The sequence below is a fragment of the Microcebus murinus genome, chromosome 2 (assembly GCF_040939455.1).
Source record: "Microcebus murinus isolate Inina chromosome 2, M.murinus_Inina_mat1.0, whole genome shotgun sequence".
NCBI lineage: Eukaryota > Metazoa > Chordata > Mammalia > Primates > Cheirogaleidae > Microcebus > Microcebus murinus.
The window spans coordinates 38870760-38895703 of NC_134105.1; the positions used below are offsets into that span (position 1 = coordinate 38870760).

A 24944-nucleotide genomic window follows, 5' to 3' on the forward strand; every position below is an offset into this window, starting at 1 on the left:
AAGCTCAGGGTCTGAGAGCTCTGAGGAGGAAACTAACCCAGATTGAAAGGTGGTCAAGAGAGGCTTTCCAGGGGAAATGAAGCTGAGTCCCAGAAGAAAACGTGGGAATAATGATTAGCCTGACCAGAGGTAGAAGGTCCAGTGGGGGAGAAGTGGGTTTCTGGTTAGAGAAACAATGTGGCAAAGGCCCTAGCCAGAGGGAACACTCTTTGTGATAACAAAAAGTACTTGAGACAGCCTAGAGTTTAGAATTTGTGCAGGGGACAATCTTCTAATGAGATTTTGGAGAAAAAGATTTGTAAATTATTTAAAGATTGTCTTAATTCCCTTCAATTGGGAAGCCCTTGAAGGTTTTTAATAGAAGGGCATGATCAGATTTACATTTTAAAAAGATAACTCTGTGGACTGTGCAAATAGTGGACTGGATGGCGGCAATGATGCATTTGGGGAAAACAGCTGAGAGTCTATTGCAGAAGTCTGGGTCAGACATGTTTAAAAAAAAGTCTGGGTGAGAGATGACAGTAAATTGGATTATGGTGGGGGGAATGGAAAGAAATGGAACAATCTGAGATATACAAGTGGAGGAAGAATCTCACTGGGTGTGATGCAAGAGATAATGAAGGGATTGGAGAGATAGGGAGGGTTCATTAATGAACTTGGATTTTACTCTTCAGGGATAAAGGGGAAGCCATTTAACATTTTAAGCATGGAACTAATCCATTCAGATATGGGTTTATAAATAGCTCACTTGGGAGAGGGTGGTGAGAAGACTGTCACAGCAGTGCACAGGTAAGAGCTGAGGCTTAAGCAGGGTGGAAGCAGTGGATGTTGGGAGGCGCAGGAGGCAGGAGGGAGGTTTCGGAACCAGGTGCTGAGCCAAACTGTCGGAGAGGGAAGCAGAAATTGACGCAGCCCCGGGAACAGCTGGAGGACTGGAGGGACGGGCCGCGCCTCAGCGCCGGAGCCGCCCTCGCCTCCTGGCGCCGGGGGCGGGACCAGCGCACGCACGGCGGGATGACGCAGGGCCCGAGCCGGCCTTGTTCTGGCTGCCGCCGCCGCGCTGAGGCGGAGTAGGATGAGGCCCGCGGCCGCGGCTCCGGCGTCGGCGGGGGCAGCAGCAGCTGAGGCAGCAGCTGAGGCAGCCGCGACGGCTGCGCCCCCCCCTCCTGACCTGGATTAGGCCCAGCAGCTCCGTGGCCGCCGCCGCCCCGCGGGGGGGCGGGGTGGGGAAGTGTTTCGTCTCCCCGCCCCCCCCCCCCCGTCGCCTCTCCAGAGGCAACCGCCGCGACCCCAGCGAAGTCCGCGGCCCAGCCTTGAGCCCCCTCCCCCGGGGGCTGGCATGAGCTGCCCCTCGGCGGCGCCGGGGGGCGGGGGAGTCGCCGCCGCCTGAGCCGGGCCTGCCGGTCGACCCCACCTCGCCTACCGAGGCTGACTGCTGAGCTGCGAACGACCCCACCACTGCTTGCTTCCTACCCCAGATCATACGCTCCAACCCCAGAAGATGGGGAACTGCCTCAAATCCCCCACCTCGGATGACATCTCCTTACTTCACGAGTCTCAGTCCGACCGGGCTAGCTTTGGCGAGGGAACGGAGCCGGATCAGGAGCCGCCGCCGCCATATCAGGTAGGGGAGGGTGTGTGTTGGGGTGCGAGGAGTAGCGGCAGCTCTGGCAGAGATTGAGGGGTCTTGGGGCCGTCTCCGCTCCTGGCCTCGGTAAGGCCTGGCCTGGGGGGCGTTGACCCCGTTAGGGTGCATCTTAAGGCGCTTGCTTCCCAGCCCCAGAATAGGGGTGATTCTTCACCCCCCCACCCCCGGGCACCGTGTGGGGACGATACTCTTCTGTCCTTGAGTTCTGGGATCAGAGTATGTGACCATATCCCGTGAGCCAGTATCTGCTGGTTCACGTGTGGAGTTTGGGAGCGACATTATTTTCCCTTCTTTATGTCTGAATCATAAGATTTCCTCGTCTCATCGCCAACTGGATTATGGGTTCTGGATAGGTGATTGTCCACCCCCACCCCCCACCCCCGGCCCATTTTTATTTTCATGTGTGGTCATCCACTTCCTCCCCACCCCACCCCACCTTAGTTAATTGTATCTGGTGGGTGTTCATTTCTCCCTGTACTTGAGACAGATCTCTAAGTGGTGATTGTGGTCCTAGCGACATCAAGAGTTACTTGTTTATATATGTATATATTTTAACCCCTCCTCCTTTTGCTCCACCCCCTATGACACACCTTTTGAACGTGCTGACTTAATAAAACTTGATTATCTTGAACTTTGGAAACCTTTAAACCTGACTTGGGAAATGTCTTCTGTTACTCATGGTTCTTCCCTTTGTATCAGAGACTCTATGAAGTAGGTTTCGGTGCTTTTTGACAACAATCAGTCCCAGATGTGTTATGGAATTACTAGAATTAAGACCACTTAAACTCAAAGTAGAAATGCAGATACTATAATGCATGATATATATGTAAACATCTTTTCTCTGCTTTTTCAATTTTAAATATGAAATGAAGAACTTTTTTTCCAGAAGGGCTTCCATAGTAGTCCTTAATTTTTTCCTGAAAGGAGTTTCCTTTTCTCCTTTGTTGTTTCATGTGGTGACATCATTATCTAGTGTTTTCTTTTCTCATTCCTATGTAAACCAGTGTCTCATCATACCAGAAAAACCTGATCACATACACTGATTTTCTGAATAAAACCCTAAAGGGGCCTTGTATAGTACAGTCTTAATTAAGGCATACAGAAGCCTCCATGACTTATCTCTCACGTTCTGTATTCCAGGCCTACCAAATACACTAGGCTGTTCACACCTGTTCCCGCCTTTGCTCTAGTTGCTCTCTGCTTGGAGCCCTTCCCCCAAGGTCTGCCAGGTGAACATCTAATCCTCTTTGAGGAGTCAGCTGTCATATCTGAAGTCCTATTCCCCTCCCTGCCATCCTGAATCCCTTGTTTGTGTGTCTGCTGAACCCTCTACACTTCCAAAAGCAACACTGTGTTTCTCACTTGAGGTGCTCCCCTCCCTCCCCAGTACTCAAGTATAAGCTGCATGAAGGTAGGGACCCTGTTTCCAGTTCATTGTTGTATCCCTAGCATCTGGCTCTTAGTAGGTACTTAGTAACTGTAAGCTAAATGAAGAATATAAGCCCTTGAGAGCAGGGACTGTCCCCAGTGTTTTGCAGTTTGGGGCACATAAGCACCTAAATGTTGAATGAGTTTATGAATGTGAATTCAGTATTTTGTATATTTACACAACCATTTCTCCCAGGGTATGTGAATAGTTACAGGGATAGTCTCATTAAAAATCCAAGCTGAATCTGGATGTCTTTGAGTAAACTGTTAATAAGTCATTGTCCAAGCCCCCATATATACTACACAACAAATGTGCTTATTTCAGTTTTGTGTGCACATTTTTTAATGAGCTTTAATTTCAAAATCTCCTAGCCCCTAGCCCCTTTCCAGGCAAATTGAATGTGTTTGGCTTACTGCTTGCTTTCTGTTATCTTTATAATTGTAGTATTAAAGGTGTTAAAATTTATGAGAACTGTATTTGCCCATTCCAGAAAGACTAGATAATGAGTTTTGGTATCATGAAAGAACTTTTTTTTTTTAATGTTATTTTTGACAGTGGGAGTTTTTGTGGTTGCCCTTTCCTGAAATGAATGACCCAGATACTAATGCAAATTCAGTATAAATTGGAAGAAAATAATTACTTTAAAAGGTGGGAGTATAAAAAGAAACTTTTGTAGAAAATATTTTTCCCTGCCAAAGAAATAAATGGTTATTTTAGATGATCTGAGAAGCAATTCAAGGTAAATGGTTTATAATATTTTCAGTTGACAAAAGTAACTTTTCAAGAAATAGTATCTAATTAATAGAGCTATAGGAATAAGGGCTTATTTCTTTAAATAAGCTGCAAAATTTAAATAAGCTACAAAATTTAAAAGGTGTAATAGCTGATTATAAAGGAATGTTTTTTTCTCTAGTGTAGTTAAAAGATGTCATTTTTCTGTTGTACAATGTACTTATATGCTAAGAGCTCTTATAAAGCAGAATTCGTTATTTCCTACTAGCAGCATCTGACAGATATTATTTTTGCTTAAAAGTATGCCCATCACCATTATGAGCAAGTCTGTAGTAAGTACATATTTCTCTCCTGAGTTTCTTTAGTAGCCTCCTTATGGGTTTCCCTACTTTCACCTTTGCCTTCCCTATGTAGCCTGTTATCAACACAGAAGCCAGAGAGATTATGGTGAAACAGAATGACATTCTGCTCAACCCTCTGTGGATCCTTGTTTCATTCAAAGTAAAAACCAAATTCCTTACAGTGTTCTATAAACCCTACATAATCTATACTGCTGTCTCCACATATCTCTCTTGATATGTCCTACTACTCTCACCTTTTTTTTTTTTTTTGGCTTCCCTCCAACCTTACTGGCCTTCTTACTGTTCTAGGATACTCTGTGACCTTTGCCCTGCTTATTCCTGTGCCTGGTGTACTCTTCCCTAGGTCTCATGGTGGCTGACTCCCTCACCTCCAAGTCTACCTAAGTCCTCTCTGACCATGCTATTTAAAATTGCAGCCTAGAAGTCCCTCTTACCCTGTTTTATTTTTTCCCCAAAGCATTTATCACTGTCCAACATACTATCTTACGTTTATCTGTCTCTTCCTATCAGGTGGAAAGGAAAAAAGGAGATTTTTTAAATTAATCATTCCTAAGTACTTAGAACAGTGCCTGGCACATATTATGCACTCAGTAATTTGTTTGGATTTCTTTTTTATTTGAGACAATGTCTCCCTCCGTTGCCCCCCCCCCAAAAGTACAGTGGTGTTATCATAGCTCACTGTAACCTCAAACTCCTGGACTTAAGTATTAATAATTCTCCTGCCTCAGCTTCCCAAGTAGCTAGGACTGTGGGTACATGCCACCGCACCCACCTAATTTTTCATAGAGATGGGTCTCCCTGTGTTACTAAGGCTGGTCTCCAACTCCTGGCCTCAAGCATTTCTCCTGCCTCAGCCTTGAAAGTAGCTGGGAATACAGGCGGGCACTTGTGGTGCCTGGTTTTTTTTTTTTTTGGAGACAGAGTCTTACTCTGTTGCACAGGCTAGAGTGCCATGGCTGTCAGCCTAGCTCACAGCAACCTCAAATTCCTGGGCTCGCTAAGGCGATCCTTACTGCCTCAGCTTCCCAAGTAGCTGGGACTACAGGCTTGCACCACCATGCCCAGCTAATATTTATATATATATGTATATATATTTTTTTAGTTGTCCAGCTAATTTCTTTCAATTTTTTTTTTCTTTTTCTTTTTTTTTTTTTTAGACTGAATGGGTCTGTGGAATCTTTCAATTTTTTAGTAGAGACAGAGTCTCACTTTTGCTCAGGCTGGTCTCGAACTCCTGAGCTCAAACCATCCACCCGCCTTGGCCTCCCAGAGTACTAGGATTACAGGCGTGAGCCACCGTGCCCGGCCATGCCTGGTTTTTGTAGATCAGTTTTAAGGAATCCTAAAAGGTCAAATTCCAACAATATTAAATATAGGAATTGGTTTAAGCTAATTATTGGTAAAAATGATTAAGTTTTTTTTTGTTTTTTATTTATTTATTTATTTTTGAGACAGAGTCTTGCTTTGTTGCCCAGGCAAGAGTGAGTGCCGTGGTGTCAGCCTAGCTCACAGCAACCTCAAACTCCTGGGCTCAAGCAATTCTACTGCCTCAGCCTCCTGAGTAGCTGAGACTACAGGCATGCACCACCATGCCTGGCTAATTTTTTCTATATATATTAGTTGGCCAATTAATTTCTATTTATAGTAAAGATAGGTCCCAACCTCGAGCCGTCCTCCCGCCTCAGCCTCCCAGAGTGCTAGGATTACAGGTGTGAGCCACCACGCCCAGCCGTTTTTTTTTTTTTGTTTGTAACTGTATAGCTACCACAAGATACTTGTTCGGTGAGAAAGTACTTGGAGGGGAAAAGATTAGGATATTTCTTGAATTAGAAGGTAGAAACACTTGGCACACTTTTTACCCAACTCTATACCTCCTGATTGATTAAAAATAATACAGAAGGAATCCTGCCCATCCAAGGCAGTCTTGGAAGGACAGTGAGTGGGATAATGTCATGAAAGGCTGGAGAATGAAAGTTCTTGAGGAGGCCAGATAAGCAGCCCAGCTCTGAATGATATGTGTGACTAACTTGAGGTCCCATTCTTGTCACCGAGAACTCTGTCATGTGCTGATTTGAAGATGGCACTTTGTTAAACCAGGGCTTGGTATTCATTGAACAAACTACAATATTTCTATCTGAATGTATATAAATATGGGTATCTTTCAGTTTTACAGTAGTAATATAGTTTGAGATTTGCCAGTTTTCTTCCCCCAATCTATGCTTTATGATTAATATATTTGAAATTTTAAAATCAGAAGTAAATTTATTAATGTTAGTGTAGCATTGAGTACAAGTATAGCTCTGGGTTTGGAGTTAGATGGACCTGGGTTCACATTATGGCAAATAAGAAAAAGGAAGGAGTTTATCAGATTATGTTTTGAGGAGTTGTATTTGGAAATAAGAAAATGAAATTTTGGATAATTTAAGTTGTAACTGAAAAAAATTTCTTCATGGTATGTTTTCAAAAGGCTATTGGTGTATCCTATAGAAATCTTTAAAAGTATCTCCCTTCCTTTAAAAATCTAGAATATAGTACTTATTTGTACACATTCAGAACTGCAATAATATGTCAATGCCTTGGCTTGGGAGTTTTTTGGCCTTTTTTCTTTTTTTTCTTTTTTCTCTTTTTTTGAGACAGAGTCTCACTTTGTTGCCCAGGCTAGAGTGAATGCCATGGCATCTGCCTACCTCACAGCAACCTCAAACTCCTGGGCTCAAGGGATCCTCCTGCCTCAACCTCCCGAGTAGCTGGGACTACAGACATGCACCACCATGCCCAGCTAATTTTTTGTATATATATTTTTAGTTGGTCAATTAATTTTTCTATTTTTAGTAGATAAGGGGTCTCACTCAGGCTAGTTTCAAACTCCTGACCTCGAGCAGTTTTCTTTATACATATTAACATTTTGCTTATCATTTTGGAGCAAATTACCCCCTGATTTATTTCACATATCTTGGTCTTATTAAGCAAATTATTGCACTTATAATGAATTCCCCTTGTGTGAGTTTTATCCTCATCTTCATGATTAAGAAGTTCTATCATCTCATTGAGGTACAGATAAACTCCAACTTTCTTAATAAAGCCTTCCCTGACTAGTTTTTCCTCTCACTTCTTCCTGACTTGTCAAGTACAGGGGTTTTTGTTATTGTTTGCAACATTTGCCTGGAAATCATTGTCTTGTTTGTTAGCTCTTGGTGTTTTTTAAAAAATTTGTTTTCCCAGGCCGATGCAATGGCTCCGGTCTGTAATCATAGCACTCTGGGAGGCCAAGGCAAGGGGATTGATTGCTCAAGGTCAGGCGTTCCAGACCAGCCTGAGCAAGAGCGAGACCCGGCCTCTACTATAAATAGAAAGAAATTAATTGGCCAGCTAATATATATAGAAAAAATTAGCCAGGCATGGTGGTGCACAGCTGTAGTCCCAGCTACTCGGGAGGCTGAGGCAGAAGGATTGCTTGAGCCCAGGAGTTGAGGTTGCTGTGAGCTAGACTTACGCCACGGCACTCACTGTAGCCAGGGCAACAAAGCGAGACTCTTGTCTCAAAAAAAAAAAAAAAAATTGTTTTTCCCAGAGCAAAGTTTCCTCAATGAGAAAAAGATTTCTCAGTGGAGTGGAATGACACATTCCATATAGTAGATGCTTTCTTCAATAACAATATCATAGATAACAATATCAAAACAATAACCTAATTGATTTATCCTCTCCTCCCTGTTCATTTTATTTCAGGCTGCTAGGTAACTTCTGTCTCAGATCAAATCCCTTTGCCTCTTAATCCTTAATGATTCTTCCATTGACTAACCACTGAAGATATCTGACATAGCATTCAAAGTTATGATCTCGTTCTTTGAATAATTTTCTAGCTGTTTGTAGCCTTGTATGTTATACAGCCTATATACCCCAGTCAAACTGAACGATTTACTATATTCTATGCCTTCTGCTTTCTTGCCTTTGCTCATTGTATTCCCATTGCCCAGAATGCTTTTCTTTGATCCATTCCTATCTAAATTTTAGTGTTCAGGTCCACTTTAAATGCCATGAATCCATGAATTCTGAATCCATCACAAACTTTTATTAATCTCAACTCCTTTGGCACATTGTTTACCCCAAAAGAGTGTCTTAGGACACTTTATCCTTTCTATTTAAATTATTTGTGGCAATGTCACATCTGCTAGAATCCAAGTCTGGATCATCTTTGCATTGCTAGAACTATGCTTTTCACATAGCAGGTACTCATACTTGATTGAATGTTATGATCAGGTATTGCTTTTTGCTGTAAGAGTGCAGTTTTATGGTAGCTTCAATATAAAATGTTCCTAGAATCCTGTGCTTTAGTGTTGGGCATATCACTTCTAACTTAGAAAGTACATGACTTTTGGGGAAGTTAATATCTTTGTATTTATTTTGTTTGAATGTGGTTTTATGTTTTATGAAGTTCAACTTGCTTAGGTAACTTACAAGTAAATAAAGTTATTTGCTATTGTGTGACCATTGTTACAATTTTTTGTTTATGCCTGATCTACTACTCTGTATGCCCTTTATGTAAAGCTGGTTTGTTGGCATAAAGAATGTATGCACCTTTAAGAGTAGGACAGTCTGTCAGTTTATAATAATTCTAGAGCTAATTATAGGGTAACTTGAGAAGATAGGGCAGTGAGTTACTTGGTGCATAAGATCTGAGCACTTGACTTTTCTTAATATTTTTTAGGTAATATTGGAAAACTGTTGTAGAAGTTAGATCTTTAAAAATTTTATTCATAAATACTTCAGGTAAAATGGTGTTTTTTTTTTTTTTAAGGCTTAATTTTATTTAGTTTCCTTGACGATGTCTCAGGCAAGGTAAGTAAATTCTGAAAATTAAGAAGGGAGTGACAACAAGATAATTGTAGATAGAATCAGAATTAGAGAAATGTTATTATCTTGCCTGAGGCCATTTCTGAAAATTTATCTTCGTATTACCTTCATGTACAGAGTTAGGGTTGATATATTTCTATCCTGTATTCATATAGGTTATTAAAAATAGGCTTTAAGTGGAGAGTTTAACTGTTGAGTGGGTATAGAGTTTGAGTTTTACAAGATGAAAAGTTCTAGAGATGGATGATGGTGATGGTTGCAAGTTATGAATGTATTAGTATCTCCAAATTATACACTTGAATGATTAAGCTGGTAAATTTTGTTATGTGTATTTTAAAACAATTGAAATTGGAACAAAAATAGGCTGTAAAATATATGGAAGGTGATTTCTTATTAGTAATTTAATATTGAATTAACAAATGTTTATATTTTGTTTTTTGAGTTTTCTTGAGACAGGGTCTCATTCTGTGGCCCAGACTGTAGTGCAGTGGCATCATCATAGCTCTCTGCAACCTCAAACTCCTGGATTCAAGCAATCCTCCTACCTCATCCTTCCTAGTAGCTGGGACTACAGGGTTTCTTCACTGTACCCAGCTATAGTATGTGGGGGTTTTTTATTCTTAGGGATTTTGTTTTTAGGGATGGAATTTCACTCTATTCCCCAGACTGGAATATAGTAGTGAAAACATATAGCCCATTGCAGCCTCTAACTCCTGGGTTCAAGTGATCCTGTCTCAGCATCCCAAGTAGCTGAGTGAAGTGTATACTTTTAATGGTAGAAGAAATTGCTACATGAGATTGAAAAGTAAAATGGTAAGGGAAAGACATGTATTTTATCCTCATTGAATCTGCCTGACCTAATGATTTTATATTCAGTTTGGCTTTATGGTAATATTATTTTCGAACTCTTATAGAGTTCCTTATTTTGACCAAGAATACTGAAGTTAAATTTCATACAAATCTATATATATCTATCTTTTAATTAAATCACCAACCTGGAGTGTGCTCCCAGAGGCCAGATGAGTAATTATCTTGTTTCTCAATCCAGAGACCATACAGTAAGGTAACTAAGGGATCTGAAGGTGTGGGAATGAAGAAAGCATCCTACAAAATATGCTTCTAAAGTTCTTAAAATTTTCTTAGCACTCAAAGTTGAATGGCCTTAAGAGTGAGGCTTTTATAATTCAGCTAGCTAAAAATTACACGTAATTTTGTATAACAATTTAAACCCTTGTTTTTATGGAAGAAAAAGAAGCATTTACCATAAATGCAGCAGAGCTTTTAGGATAAAAACTAGGACATTTGATACTCATGTTTGTTGACTGTTTATTCTTCTTTCGGTAGGCCTTATTCCCTACAGAAAGGGACCTTACTGTCAAAAAGGGTGATTATCAGCCGGCACAGTGGCTCATGCCTGTAATCCTAGCACTCTGGGATGCTGAGGTGGGGGGATTGCTTGAGCTCAGGAGTTCGAGACCAGCCTGAGCAAGAGCGAGAACCCCATCTCTACTATAAACAGAATCTCTAGCCCAGGCAAGAGAGTGAGACTTTGTTGCAAAAAAAAAAAAAAAAAAAATGGGAGAAACAATAAAAAATAACACAACTATAAAAAAAAATGCAAATAAAAAACCAAATATAGTATAACGATTATTTGCATAGCATTTATTGTATTGGTATTATTAGTAATCTAGAGATGATTTAAAGTATACGAGAGGGTATGCCTGGGTTATATACAGCATTTTAATTTCTTTATGCTATTTTCTTTTTAATTATATGGATGTGGTTTGTTATTGTCCTATATATACAATTTTATATCTGACTTAAGCATTCAGAGATTTTGGTATCCCTGGGGGTGTGGTGGTGGGCTAGAACAAGTCCCCCACGGATACTGGATGTGGAGGGATGACTATAATCAGTAGGTGGTGGGCATGAATTGAGAGTCCAGGGACTTGTGTAATCTTGTATAGTAACAATGTAGTGTATGTGTGGAAAATAAGTTTTTTTTAATTAAAATGTGACTTATAGTAAAAAATGTAAAAAAATTCTTTAACAGCATTACTAAGAGTTTCTTAATTATATAGCCCACTGAACTTTCATATTTTTTTTTTTTTTTTTTTGAGACAGAGTCTCGCTTTGTTGCCTAGGCTAGAGTGAGTGCCGTGGCATTAGCCTAGCTCACAGCAACCTCAAACTCCTGGGCTCGAGCGATCCTTCTGCCTCAGCCTCCCAAGTAGCTGGGACTACAGGCATGCGCCACCATGCCTGGCTCATTTTTCTATATATATTAGTTGGCCAATTAATTTCTTTCTATTTATAGTAGAGACGGGGTCTCGCTCTTGCTCAGGCTAGTTTTGAACTCCTGACCTCGAGCAATCCGCCCGCCTCGGCCTCCCAGAGAGCTAGGATTACAGGCGTGAGCCACCGTGCCCGGCCAGAACTTTCATATTTTTTAACAACTATTATGATGTAACTTATTTTCAACCCCCTGCCCCCTAACAGTACCCATTCCCCAAAGATAATCACTGTTATGACCTCTTAGCACCCATATATTTGGTTTGCTCAGTTTTTAACTTCAAATTGAATGGGAATGCATTTCCAGTGTTTGTGAAATTCATGACAGTAGTTCAATTCTTTTTCATTGCTATTCAGTATTCAATTGTATACCACATTTTATTTGTCTATTCTAGTAATGGTGTATATTTAGGTCGTCAGTTTTTGGCTATATAAATAAAGCTGCTGTGTTAAGATCGTCCATGAGCACCTATTTATTTTGGGTGTATATCCAGGAGCAGAATTATTGGGTTATGTAGACAGGTATATATATTCTCCTCAACATCTTATTACAGAAATTTTAAAAAATAGTTGACAGAATTATTTGAATACACATATTCCCACTATCTAGATTTATCAGCTAACATTTTCCTATATTTGCTTTAACGTATATCCACTTTTCTATCAGTGTACACTGTTTTTTGATGTATTTCAAAAAGTCCCACATGGTTTGCAAAGTGGATTCACAGATTTACAGCTTCTGCCAACAGTAAACAACAGTTCCATTTGCTCTGTACCCTTACCAGCACCTTGCATTGTCAGTCTTTTTTTAAAAATTATTTCCAGCTTTATTGAGGCTTATTTAAAATTAAAATTGTATATATTTGTGATTTTTCATATATATGTATACACACATTGTGAATTACCTCAATCAAGCTATTTTACAAATCTATCACATCACATAGGCTATCATTTGTTTTGTGGCAAGAATGTTTAAGATCTACTTTCATAGCAATTTTCAAGTATTTACAATACATTGTCATGAGCTATAGTCACCATGCCATACAATAGATGTCCAGAATTGTTTGTTTTATTTTATACATTTTAATAGGTGTATAGAAGGAAAGAAATATAGTTGACCCTTGAACAACACAGGTTTGAACTGCATGGGTCCACTTATGCAAATTTTTTCAGTAAATATATTGGAAAAGTTTTGGCAACAATTTGAAAAAACTTGTAGATGAACCTCATAGCACAGAAATAGCAAAATTAAGAAAAGGGTATGTTGTGAATGTGTAAAATGTGCAGATACTATTCTATTTTATCATTTGCTACCATAAAATATACACAAATCTATTATATAATGAAAAGTTTAAAATACATATAATCTTTTGAGACTATCTTGCTCTGTCACCCAGGCCATAGTGTAGTTGTGTGAACATAGCTCGCTCACTGCAGCCTCAAACTCCTGGACGAAAGCAATCCTCCTGCCTCTGCCTCCCAGCTGGAATTATAGGTGCCCACCATGCTGGTTAATTTTTCTATTTATTTATGTGTGTATGTAAGTAGAGACAGTGTCTTGCTATGTTGCCCATGCTGGCTCCAACTCCTAGCCTCATGCAGTCCCCCTACCTCAGTTTCCCAGTGTGTTAGGATTACTGACATGAGCCACTGTGCCCAGCCTGTGAGTTTGTTTTTTTTTTAATTTTTATTATATCTTTAATTTTATTTTTTTTAGCTTTTTGTTGTTGTTAGCATGGCCTTTTGACTGAAGTGAGTTTTGAAATTAGGAAATATGAATCATTTGTTCTCATTTTTCAAGATTGTTTTGCCTATTCTTTTTTTTTTTTTTGAGACAGAGTCTCACTGTGTTGCCTGGGCTAGAGTGTCGTGGCATCAGCCTAGCTCACAGCAACCTCAAACTCCTGGGCTCAAGTGATCCTACTGCTTCAGCCCCCTGAGTAGCTGGGACTACAGGCATGCACCACCATGCCCGGCTAATTTTTTCTATATATTTTTAGTCGGCCAATTAATTTCTTTTCTATTTTTAGTAGAGACAGGGTCTGCTCTTGCTCACGTGGGTTTCGAACTCCTGACCTCGAGCTGTCCTCCCGCCTCAGCCTCCCAGAGTGCTAGGATTACAGGCATGAGCTACCACACCTGGTCAGTATTTCCATATGAATTTTGGGATCAGTTGTCAGTTTCTGTAAATAAGCCAGCTGGGATTTTGATAGGGCTGCATTTAATTTTTTTCTAATGAACCTATGTTGAAATATCCAATAATTGCCCAAACATTATTGCCCAAAGACTGCAGTTGACATTAGGATTCACTCTTGGTGTTGTACGTGGATTTAGCAAATGTATCCACCATTAGTATCATACAGAATTGTTTCACTCTCTAAAAAACCTGTTTATCCACCAGGTATCCACCAATGGTATCACACAGAATTGTTTCACTCCCTAAAAAAACCTGTTTATTTTCACTCCCTAAAAACTCACTTTTCGCAAATCCTGGCAACCACTGATGGTTCTACTGCCTCCATAGTTTTGCCATTTCCAGAATGTTGCATACTTGGAACCATGTAGTATACCGTGTTTCCCTGAAAATAAGACCTACCCATAAAATAAGCCCTAGCAGAATTTCTAAGCATTTGTGCAATATAAGCCTACCCCGAAAATAAGACCTAGTGAAGGGTGTGGCTACGCAGGGTATCTGCACAAGTCATGTATTTTTGCGGAACAGTAAAGATGAACAGCCATTCTCATCTGCCCCATGAGAGCTCTATTGCTTGATGTGAGGGATTGGGGCCAATGGTTCTAAAGGAAAAGAGTCGCAAGAAATTCAGGATGGAATTCAGGGTTTGGAGAGTTATGATGATGTTCCAGAAGAAGATGGCTTAACTATATTTCTATAAGTGTAGATTGTTTTACCATACTTAAAAAACAACAATACATCCCCTGAAAATAAGCCCTAGGCCTTCTTCTTGAGGAAAAATAAATATAAGACCCTGTCTTATTTTCGGGGAAACACGGTATAGAGTTTTCAGATAGCCTCTTTCATGTAGTGATTTAATGTTTTCATGTAGGTACTTAAAGGTTTTTTGTGTCTTTTCATGGCTTAATAGCTCATTTCACTTTAGCACTGAGTAATATTCCATTGTATGAATGTACCACAGTTTATCCATTCACCTAATGAATGATGCCTAGTTACCTGCAGATTTTGGCAGTTATGAATAAAACTATAAACATCTGTGTGCAGGTTTTTGGTTGGATGTAATTTGTCAGCTCCTTTGGTGCATAGTTGCTAGATCAAATGGTAAGGGTATGTTAAGAGTATTGTAGGCCGGGTGCGGTGGCTCACGCCTGTAATCCTAGCACTCTGGGAGGCCGAGGGGGGGGGGGGGATTGCTCGAGGTCAGGAGTTCGAAACCTGCCAGAACAAAAGTGAGACCACATCTCTACTATAAATAGAAAGAAATTAATTGGCCAACTGATATATATATAGAAAAAATTAGCCGGGCATGGTGGTGCATGCCTGTAGTCCCAGCTACTCGGGAGGCTGAAGCAGTAGGATCACTTGAGCCCAGGAGTTTGAGGTTGGTGTGAGCTAGGCTGATGCCACGACACTCTAGCCCAGGCAACACAGTGAGACTCTGTCTCAAAAAAAAAAAAAAAGTATTGTAAGAAACTATCAAACTGTCTTCCAAACGTTTACTGTTTTGCATTCCCACAGACAAAGAATTAGAGTTCCATTGCCCTTCATCTTTGGCAGCTTTTAGTGTTGTCAGTGTTTGGAATTTTCACCATGCTAGTAGGTGCATAGTGGTATTTTTAGTTTTAATTTGCAATTCTCTGTGCTGCTTAGTTTTTCCCCTCGTATTTGGGACAGGATGGCTAAAAGTGGCTGGAGTTGAGTCGTTCCTTTTCCCCAGGAAGTTTGAGCTCTGGTAGAATATTCTCCTGTGGGCAAGCCTTCTGAAGAACAGAATACTGTGGCATATTTCAAAGTGATTCTTCTTTCCCTTCCTGCTGGAAACACAAGATTTTTCACTGTGAAATCCTGGTAGAGGTGTTAGAGGTAAAATTCAAGTGTTGGGGGCCATTGTGAGTTTTTCATTCTCTCAGATTTGTCCACACTGAGCTTCCGGCAGTTTGTCAATGACATTTCAGATTTCCTACCCCAGCACTGGTTCTTGGGAGTTTCTGGTCCAGTGAGTTGTGATTTTCTGTGTTTGCCTGTCTGTTTGTCCAGTTTGGGTGGCAACTGTTTACCCTGTGACCTTTTCTGGTTCTAAGAATTGTTGATTTATCCACTTGTTCAGCTGGTTATTTGTTACAACAGTGACAGCTTCTGAGTTCCTTACATGCCAACCAGAAACCAGCAGTTCTTACTTTTCATAATTCTATGAAAATGAGTACAGTAGTAAACCCTTATCCACAGGGCATGAGTTAGATGACCCTCAGTGGATGCCTGAAACTTGGGACAGTACTGAACTCTAGATATACTATGTTCTTTTGATGTATTATAATAACTGAAATGGCTACTAAGAGGCTAATAGGCAGGTAACACCCTTAGAATGGACACCCTGGACAAAGGGGTGATTCATGTCCCAACTAGGAAGGAAGGAGTGGGACAGTATAAGATTTCATTATTGCCCCAGTCAGAATGGCACACAACTTAAAACTTATGAATTGTTTATTCCTGAAATGCTCCATTAATATTTTCAGACTGTAGTTAGCCTTGAGAGACTGAAAAAGCATATAATAAGGAGGAACTACTAGAGATCCATTTAATCTTGAAGATGAAGAAACAGGCTTTGCAGTAGAGCAGTGCAGCTAGGATAATTGCATTTAGACAGTAGGGATAACTATACAATGTGGCAGAGGAATAGAAGAATGAAAATATTAATAGATAAGGTGTACACACTAGATTGGGCTCAGAGGCAGTCATGGGATCCGCTGGGAGTTCTTTTCCCATAGAGTGAGTCCAGCAAAGGAATGGGATAGTGGAAGAAAGTAGTTTATAAAGTGATACCTGAAATAATGACTACTTTATAATGAAATGGATCTTCTAATACGGTTTCATAAATCATATATAAAGGTAGGCACAACATGGCACTTACAGTGTTCTACTAAATTGACAGAAATACCCATGTGTGTAACATCTATTTTGTCATTTGAAGGTAAATGGCCCTGTCCCACAGCAAAATTCTGAAGTTAGCAAAGTGTTTTTGGTATCTTTTCCTAATTCTCAGTGATTCTGCTTTTCCCTTTCTCACTAATAGGCAATCAAGGCTCTCAGTCTAACTTCTCTCCCCCAAATTAAGTGGTATATCGATCATTAATTGATATTGTGGCACTAGTTTCTATCAATTAAGGCTCATTTCAGTATAGTGCAGATGTATTTTATGTGATATTAACTCCATAGGCCTTTGTGTACTTAACCCTTTGCATCATCCCCTTTTTCCTGCAACAACTGGAAGACTTGTTAAAAAAAAAAAAATTGAAGGGCATGTATGGCTTTTAATACCAGGAATTGTTTGGTCTTTTTTGTCATGTTAGTTTACTACTCTGAGACCCTAACCCAAAGATTCTCAACCAGGATGAATTTGCTCTCCAGGAAAAATTTAGGAAAGTCAGGAGACATTTTTGGTTGTCACAACATGTGGCCAGGAGGAGTGTGGCCAGTTGATAGAAGGATGCTGCTAAACATATGCACAGGACAGCCCCTCAACAACAAATTATCATGCCTAAATGTCCGTCCTGCGTGCCCAGGTTGAGAAACCTTTTTTTTTTTTTCTTTTTTCCATGGAGGCTCTGAGGGAGAGAAACCCTTCAACCAAGCAAACCTCTTCTTCCTCCCTAAACTCAAATAGGTCCTTAATTAAGTTTCTTCAACTGAAAAACGGGGGTTACTCAGTACCTATTCAGTTGCAAAGATTAAATGACTTGCTATATGAAAATTATTAGCATACTGCCTTGACACAGTAACACTCATGGCTGAATGAATGAATGAGAGCACTTAAAAAACATTCTGTGATGCAGCTCCCTTATCATTCATCTTGATTTTCTAGAGATAATTCCTATGTTAAATACTTTGATTTCTTGTCACTGTAAATCACATGCTATAGAAATTTCTATATTTCAGCCTCTAAAATACACTTCTAGTCAGCCTCTTAAAAGCATGTTTTCATTTTTGGTCATGAAAAACAATGATTATCATAATGATTTTTAAGTTAGAGATACCTTTTGCTCTTTTCTAAATACTTCAGTGAATTGAGGATTGGTGAGAAATGTGGGACAAACTTTGTCAGTCAGTAATTGAATATTTTCTGTTGTCAAAAAAGAGTTCATAGTCAAATAGCATATGTAGGAAATGTTAGAAGGAAAATTGCAGAAACATTAAACCGATCCTATACTCTTCATGCCTTAAATTTTATGTAGTACTTAAATTTAAGGCCATTGATAATTGTTGTAGTCTAAAAAGCCTCTAAAAGCAAAATGATACTAGTGTCAAGAACCAGTAAACTTTACATACATGAAAGATTTGTGGATTTAGATTTTTATGGTATACTGCTATATGCAAGGTAGTGTTGGGTACTACGAATTAAGAGTTTAAATTCTTTTTAATTGGCTGAGGCTCATTGGTGATAATTTTTTTGTGAAATAGTTTTCAGCATAGAGATCCTACACAAGTTAAATGTATACCTTTATGCATGTTAAATTTTTGGCATGGTAAATGATATTTTAGAAATTTATTTTGGTGTCCAGTTATTCATTGCTAGTATTGAGAAGTACAAGGGATTTGTGTTTGCATTGTTTTTGTTTTGTTTTTGTTTTTTTATTTTATTTTATTTTTTTCTTTTTTTTTATGATGTAATATTCAGCCTTAATGTTTTTGTTTTTGAGATAGGGTCTCATTCTGTTGCCTGGGCTAGAGTGTAGTGGCATCATCATAGCTCACTGCAACCTCAAACTCCTGGGCTCCCGAGTTTTAGGTTTATAAATACGTGCCACAATCCCCAGGAAATTGCTCTTGCCCAGGCTGGTCTTCAACTCCTGGTCTTAAACAGTCCTCCCACCATGGCCTCCCAAAGTGCTAGGCTTACAGATGTGAGCCATGGTGCCTGGCCCATTGTGTCCTTATAACTTGCAACCTTAATATAAACTCAGGACGTTTGGTTAGATGCCTTGGGATTTTTCTAAATTGATGCATTTATGGTTATCCTTTGTTTTTAGGGTTTTAGTAAAGCACTAAAATTCAGTTTCATATGTTGATTCTGAAACTGATTCTCAACTAGGTCCTTTTACAAACTTTCACAGCTTCTCCCTTTTATTCTTCACTCCCTCCCCAGAAATTACTTCTGAATAGATTTTATTGATTCAAAATTATTGTTAGAAAGATAAGTTTATTATACCCTGGAGATAATAGAATGGTGCATACAAAGTCTTGAATTATGTAGGACAGTTTGTATTAATGGATGAAAATCTATTCGGCATTTTGAACTCTTACACCTATTTCATCAATTTTTTTTCTTACTATCAGATAGTTCTTCATCAGCTGTTAGTGTGTCTGCCCTTGAAGTACTTCTTAATGATTTCTAATTTTTTGCATATCGGAAAACCAGATAATCAAGATCGGCATAATGTTTCCTAGCAACTGCCAATAGAGATCCGACAGGCAGTGGCAATGAGTAGAGTATCATTATCATTTGTAAATGAACATTTTTGGGATTTGTACACCTGGGCACCTTGTCTTTTTTTTTTTTTTTTCTTTGAAGTTAAAGATTTTTTTTTTCAATTCTTGGCACGGTTTAGCTTATATAAATACAGTCCATTTTAGAAGGAAATTCATATACTTATGAGAGTTGAAAGAACTTCTTTCAATTGTGGTTAGCTAATCTGTTTCCTTGTTCACATACACCTCACCTCCTCCACTGTGTCATCATCTGGAATTTTTTCTCACCCTAGATTTTGTTTCTCAAATTTTTATTGTTTAGAACGTGATTTAATTAACTCCACACTCCTACCAGAACTCTGGCTCAAACCCCCAATTCTATGGCTTTGTGATTTCTAGCAGCAGTGATATGAGATCATGACCTACAACTCAGAGGCTGTTTTTCAGGGATTCTTAACCTTTTTTGTGACATAGAAACCTTTTGTGCCATATGATAAAATCTATGGACCCCTATTCAGATAGGATTTTTGAATGAATAAAATAAATTAAGATTACTAAGGAAATCATTGAATGCAGTTCTATCCCTGAACCTATAAGGGTCTGTGGACCCAAATTTTAGTTCTCTTCAATCTAAAGATTTTTTTTTTTATTGATCTTAGATCTGGGCTGGGCAGTGGCTCATGCCTGTAATCCTAGCACCTTTGAGAGGCTGAAGTAGGCGGATCACTTGAGGTCAGCAGTTTGAGACTAGCCTGAGCAAGAGTGAGACCCTGTCTCTACTAAAAATAGAAAAAATTAGCCAGGTGTGGTGGCATGAACCTGTAGTACTTGGGGGGCTGAGGCAGGAGAATTGTTTTGAGCCCAGGAGTTTGAGGTTGCAGTGAGCTATGATACACCACTGTACTCTAGCCTGAGCAACACAGGGAGACCCTGTCTCAAAAAAAAGGGAAGACATTGCTGCTTAACTTTCCAAAGGATTTCAGATTTCTACCATTGGTTTTCAACCATAGGACCTGTAACTATAATCAGAAGTAGAAAAATTGATTAAGCCTAAATTAGTTATTTGTGATGCAAAGGCACCATCAAGTTTACAGTTTTTTTCTGCTTGGGCAGATCTCAAATGTCACTGCACTATTGGGTACCATGTGCAGAGTATAAGATACATTAACCAGTATGAAATAATAGGTGAGATTGGTGCTAGATGAGGCTTTTGAGGTAAGATAACTAAACTTTGGTTGGAGTTGTTAAAGAGGGTTTCTTGAGAAAGTGGGCGTATCAAAAAGCAAGACCTCCCTTACCCCTTGAGATAATTAGTGCCAAATCCTGTGGATTTTTCCCTTTACATTTTTCAAATTACATTTATGTTTTGGAAATCATCTAAGTTCAGGTCAGTTTTTCTTAACTTTTTCACTGGTAATAACTCTTTTTTTTGGAGACTGCGTTTCACTGTGTTGCCCTGGCTAGAGTGAGTGCCGTGGCGTCAGCCTAGCTCACAGCAACCTCAAACTCCTGGGCTCAAGTGATCCTCCTGCCTCAGCCTCCCGAGTAGCTGGGACTACAGGCATGGACCACCTTGCCTGGCTAATTTTTTCTATGTATTTTTAGTTGGCCAATTAATTTCTTTCTATTTATAGTAGAGACGAGGTCTCACTCTTGCTCAGGCTGGTTTTGAACTCCTGACTTGGAGCAGTCCGCCCTCCTCGGCCTTCCAGAGTGCTAGGATTACAGGTGTGAGCCACTATGCCCAGCCTTTTTCACTGGTAATAACTCTTAAAGCTAAAGACCATAAACCTTTCCCTAGAAAGATGCACAGAATTTTGCATGAAATATCAAGGAGTTTATATGCTTCTTTAAGTCCTAGACCCCAGATTAACCTCTGGTATAGCTGAAACTTCTGTGTCTACTTTCTTTATTTGCCTTCTCCAATATATCTTGTTTACCAGTACCAGGTAGCCTGTTTATATATAGACTTTATGTCTGTTGCACCTCTTTGGTGATTCCTCAGTGTCCTGGTCATAGCTCACTGCAGCGTGGAACTCCTGGGCTCAAGCGATCCTCCTGCCTCAGCCTCCCAAAGTGTTGGAATTACAGGCGTGAACCACCACACTGGGCCTACAGCATGTTCTATCATTAGCTTCATTTCATAATTCTAAAGTAACAGTGGTTTTTGTACTTGAAAGCTATTTTGAAATTTGTTAGTGAATTTTCTGTCCTTTTTAAAAGTACACTTCAAGTATAAATAATAATGTTGATTTTCACTGATTTACAACCTTTTTATTCCAAGTTGCATTGTTGAAACCAGACATTGATTAGCTGATAGGCGCAACCGACTTGCAAGAAACGCTCAATGATATTATACTAATTCACTATATTTTTTAAATGGGGTTGAAAAATGCTACAGTGTGGCTGGATCTCAAATACATTATGGTAAATGGAAGGAAGCCAGACATAAAAGGTCACATTCCATTTATATGAAATATCCAGAATAGGTAAATCCATTGAAATAGTGGTTGCCAGGCACTGGGAGAAGAGGGAATGGAGGTAACTACTTACGGGGTTTTATTCTGAAGTGATAAAAAATGTTTTGGAAGTAGAAAGAGTGGTTACCTGACATTTTGAATGTACTAAATGATGCTCAATTATTCACTTTAAAAATTTTTAAATGTGAATCCAACCTCATTAAAAAAACAATTAGAATCCACTGTAAAAGTCATGTTCTTAGCAGAATTGTGACTTGTCACTGTTCATGTTTTTTATTTTCTGTTCAGTTTATAAATTGGATTTTCTAATAATTTTTAAAAATTAGCTATTGACACAAGTGAAATAATGCTTAGTTTCCTCTTATGATAAAAGTAATAATTGCATATTAAATGAAATTACATAGAAATAAAAATTATAGCCCATATTCAACACTCTAATGCACCTATATTTAACTCTTGGTGTTTCTTTACTACTTTTTCCTGAATGTAGGTATTTTTTTAGCATACATATGATAGTGCTCCATATTATTAAATTTTAATTCTTACATTGATACTACTCCCCTCTACATTTAGATAATTTAAGGTAAAATTCATTATTCCTGGTGGTGGCAGAGGTAGAAGAGGTGGAGGATGTTCCTCATCTAGGAATTGTGTTAAGGGACATGTAGTTTCAGTTTGAAAATGACTTGGAAGTAACTGGGTGGTAGATTACCCTTGCTTAGAACAACTTTACTTTTGGGTTCTAAGTTTCTAGTAATTTGACATTTGTGCGACTGAAATCAGATTAGGAAGCTTTTTTCTTTTCCTTCTGTTCCTTAGAATTTTTATTTTTGAGGTTTAATTACCTAAGGACTTAAAGTACAATTAAGCTTGAGGGAAAAGGTCTTAATATAAGGCTAAACCCAATTTTCAACCTCTAGACTTATAGGAGCTAACGTGGTGCAATCTGAGTGGTCTAGATACGAGCATTTATTGTGATTTAGTATAGTCCCAACATTGAGATCCAGGGTATTATCGTCTTATTGAATGGTGCATTAGAAAATAGGAGCCCACAGTGTGGAAGAGGCAGCAGCTGATCTGAGTAGAGGGTGTAGAAAACCTATTTAGTTGAGCTAATTTTAGGTATCCTCAAGAGACCCAGGTTGCTTCAGATAAATAGTCCTCTAAGATCCTCCCTCCTTTAACCTCAACCCAAAATGTTTCACTGGGCTGCTAGGACAAATTTCATATTAAAATGTAGGGCTTTACAAAATAGTTTTATGCAGATGGTGCTGGGACACCTGCATAACCACATACTAAGTAAAATCAGACCCCTTTTCATATACAAAAATTCACTCAAATTCACAGTGAAATGTAAAAGCTAAAACTATAATACTTTAGAAATAAAAGGGTACGTCCTCATAACCTTGGGTATAAAAAAACCTTAGATATACTGAAAGTACAAGAAACAAAAAAAGAAGATAGATATCACAAGAGACATCATCAAGAAATTGAGAGGAGGCCGGGCGCTGTGGCTCACGCCTGTAATCCTAGCTCTTGGGAGGCCGAGGCGGGAGGATTGCTCAAGGTCAGGAGTTCAAAACCAGCCTGAGCAAGAGCGAGACCCCGTCTCTACTATAAATAGAAAGAAATTAATTGGCCAACTGATATATATATAAAAAATTAGCCGGGCATGGTGGCGCATGCCTGTAGTCCCAGCTACTCGGGAGGCTGAGGCAGAAGGATCACTCAAGCCCAGGAGTTTGAGGTTGCTGTGAGCTAGGCTGACGCCACGGCACTCACTCTAGCCTGGACAACAAAGTGAGACTCTGTCTCAAAAAAAAAAAAAAAAAAAAAAAAAAAAAAGAAATTGAGAGGATAACCCATAGAATACCGGAAAATGTTTGCAAATCATGTCTGGCACGAGACTGGTGTCCAGGGTATAACACACTCTTACAAAAAACCCAATTCTGAAAAAGGCTTACAAGTACATGAAAAGATCATTTGCTATAAGAGAAATGCAAATTAAAACCACAGTGAGATACTACTGCTTACCTGGTAGAATGACTAAAGTCAAAAAGACAAATAAGTTTAGGCAATGATGTGGAAAAATAGGAAGCCTCATTCACTTCTGGTGGGAATGTAAGATGCTTCAGGTCCTTTGGAAAACAGTTTGGCAGTTCTAGAAAAGGTCGAACAGAGTTCCACTGCAAGGTTTATACCCAAGAATATAAAAAGATACCTTTGTACAAAAACTTGTACCTGAATTTTCGTAACAGTGTTAATTCATAATAGCCAGACAGTGGAAACAAACCCCAATGTCCATCAATGGCTAAACAAAATGTGGTATGTCCATATGGTGGAATATTCAGCAATAAAAAGGAATGCAGTCCTTATGCATGCTGCAGCATGAGTGAACTTTAGAAAACATGCTAAGTGAAAAGCTAGCCACAAATGACCACGTTAGTATGATTCCATTTTACAGGCATTCCATGTTTTATTGTGCTTCACTTAATTGCGCTTTACGGATAAATGCATTTTTACAAATTGAAAGTTTGTCAGCCTTGAACCAAGCAAGTCTATCCACAACCTTTTTCAAGCAGCTCACTTGATATCTCATTTTGCTAATTCTTGCAGTATTTCAAACCTTTGCACTATTACATCTGTTATTGTGATCTGTGATTAGTGATGTTTGATTTTTTTCTATTGTAATTGATGTGGAGCCCCAGGAACCACACCAATTAAAGACAGTGAACTTAATAATTGATAAATGTGTGTTCTGACAGCTCCATCGATCAGCTGTTCTCCTGTCTCCCTCTCCTTGGGCCCCCTTATTTCCCTGAGACACAACAACATTGACAAGCCAATTAATGACCCTACAATAATCCTGTAAGTGTTCAAGTGAAAGGAAGAATCACACATCTGTCACTTTAAATCAAAAGATAGAAATAATTAAGCTTAGTGAGGAAGACAAGTCAAAAGCTGAGTTAGGCAAAATCAAGACCTCCTGTGCCAAACAAAAATTCACTTAGAAATTCACAGTGAAATGTAACAGCTAAAACTATAACACTTTAGAAATAAAAGGGTAAGTCCTTATAACCTTGGGTTTGAAAAACCTTAGATATACTGAAAGTACAAGTAACAAAAAAACGAAGATGGATATCATCAAAACTTGTGCTTCAATGCTTAAATGCTACTCCAGAGAACACATGAATAATAAAGTAAAACAGCCTTGTTGCTGATTTTGAAGAACATTTTAGTGGTCTGATTAGAATAAATCAGTCACAACATTCCCTTAAGCCAAAGACTAAACAAGAGCAAGGCCCCAACTCTCCTCAATTCTGTGAAGGCCTAAATGTGAAGAAGCTGCAGAAGAAAAGTTTGAAGCTAATAGGTTGGTTCAGGAGGTATAAGGAAAGATGCTATCTCCATAACATAACCATCTCTATAACATGAAAGTGCAAGGTGAAGTAGCAAGTGCTGGTGTAGAAGCTGTAGTAGCAAGTTTTATCCA

At 39.1% G+C, this 24944-nt stretch overlaps 1 protein-coding gene across 1 annotated transcript in view; it reads left to right on the forward strand.

The window, feature by feature from the left end:
• Positions 1-1020: 1020 nt before the first annotated feature.
• Positions 1021-24944, forward strand: part of RNF11 (ring finger protein 11) — a 38558-nt gene continuing 14634 nt past the window's right edge. Inside the window, exon 1 of the mRNA XM_012776178.3 lies at positions 1021-1624. Within this exon, the coding sequence (XP_012631632.1) occupies positions 1502-1624 (123 nt within the window). The 5' untranslated portion in view covers positions 1021-1501. The remainder of the gene's footprint in view (positions 1625-24944) is intronic.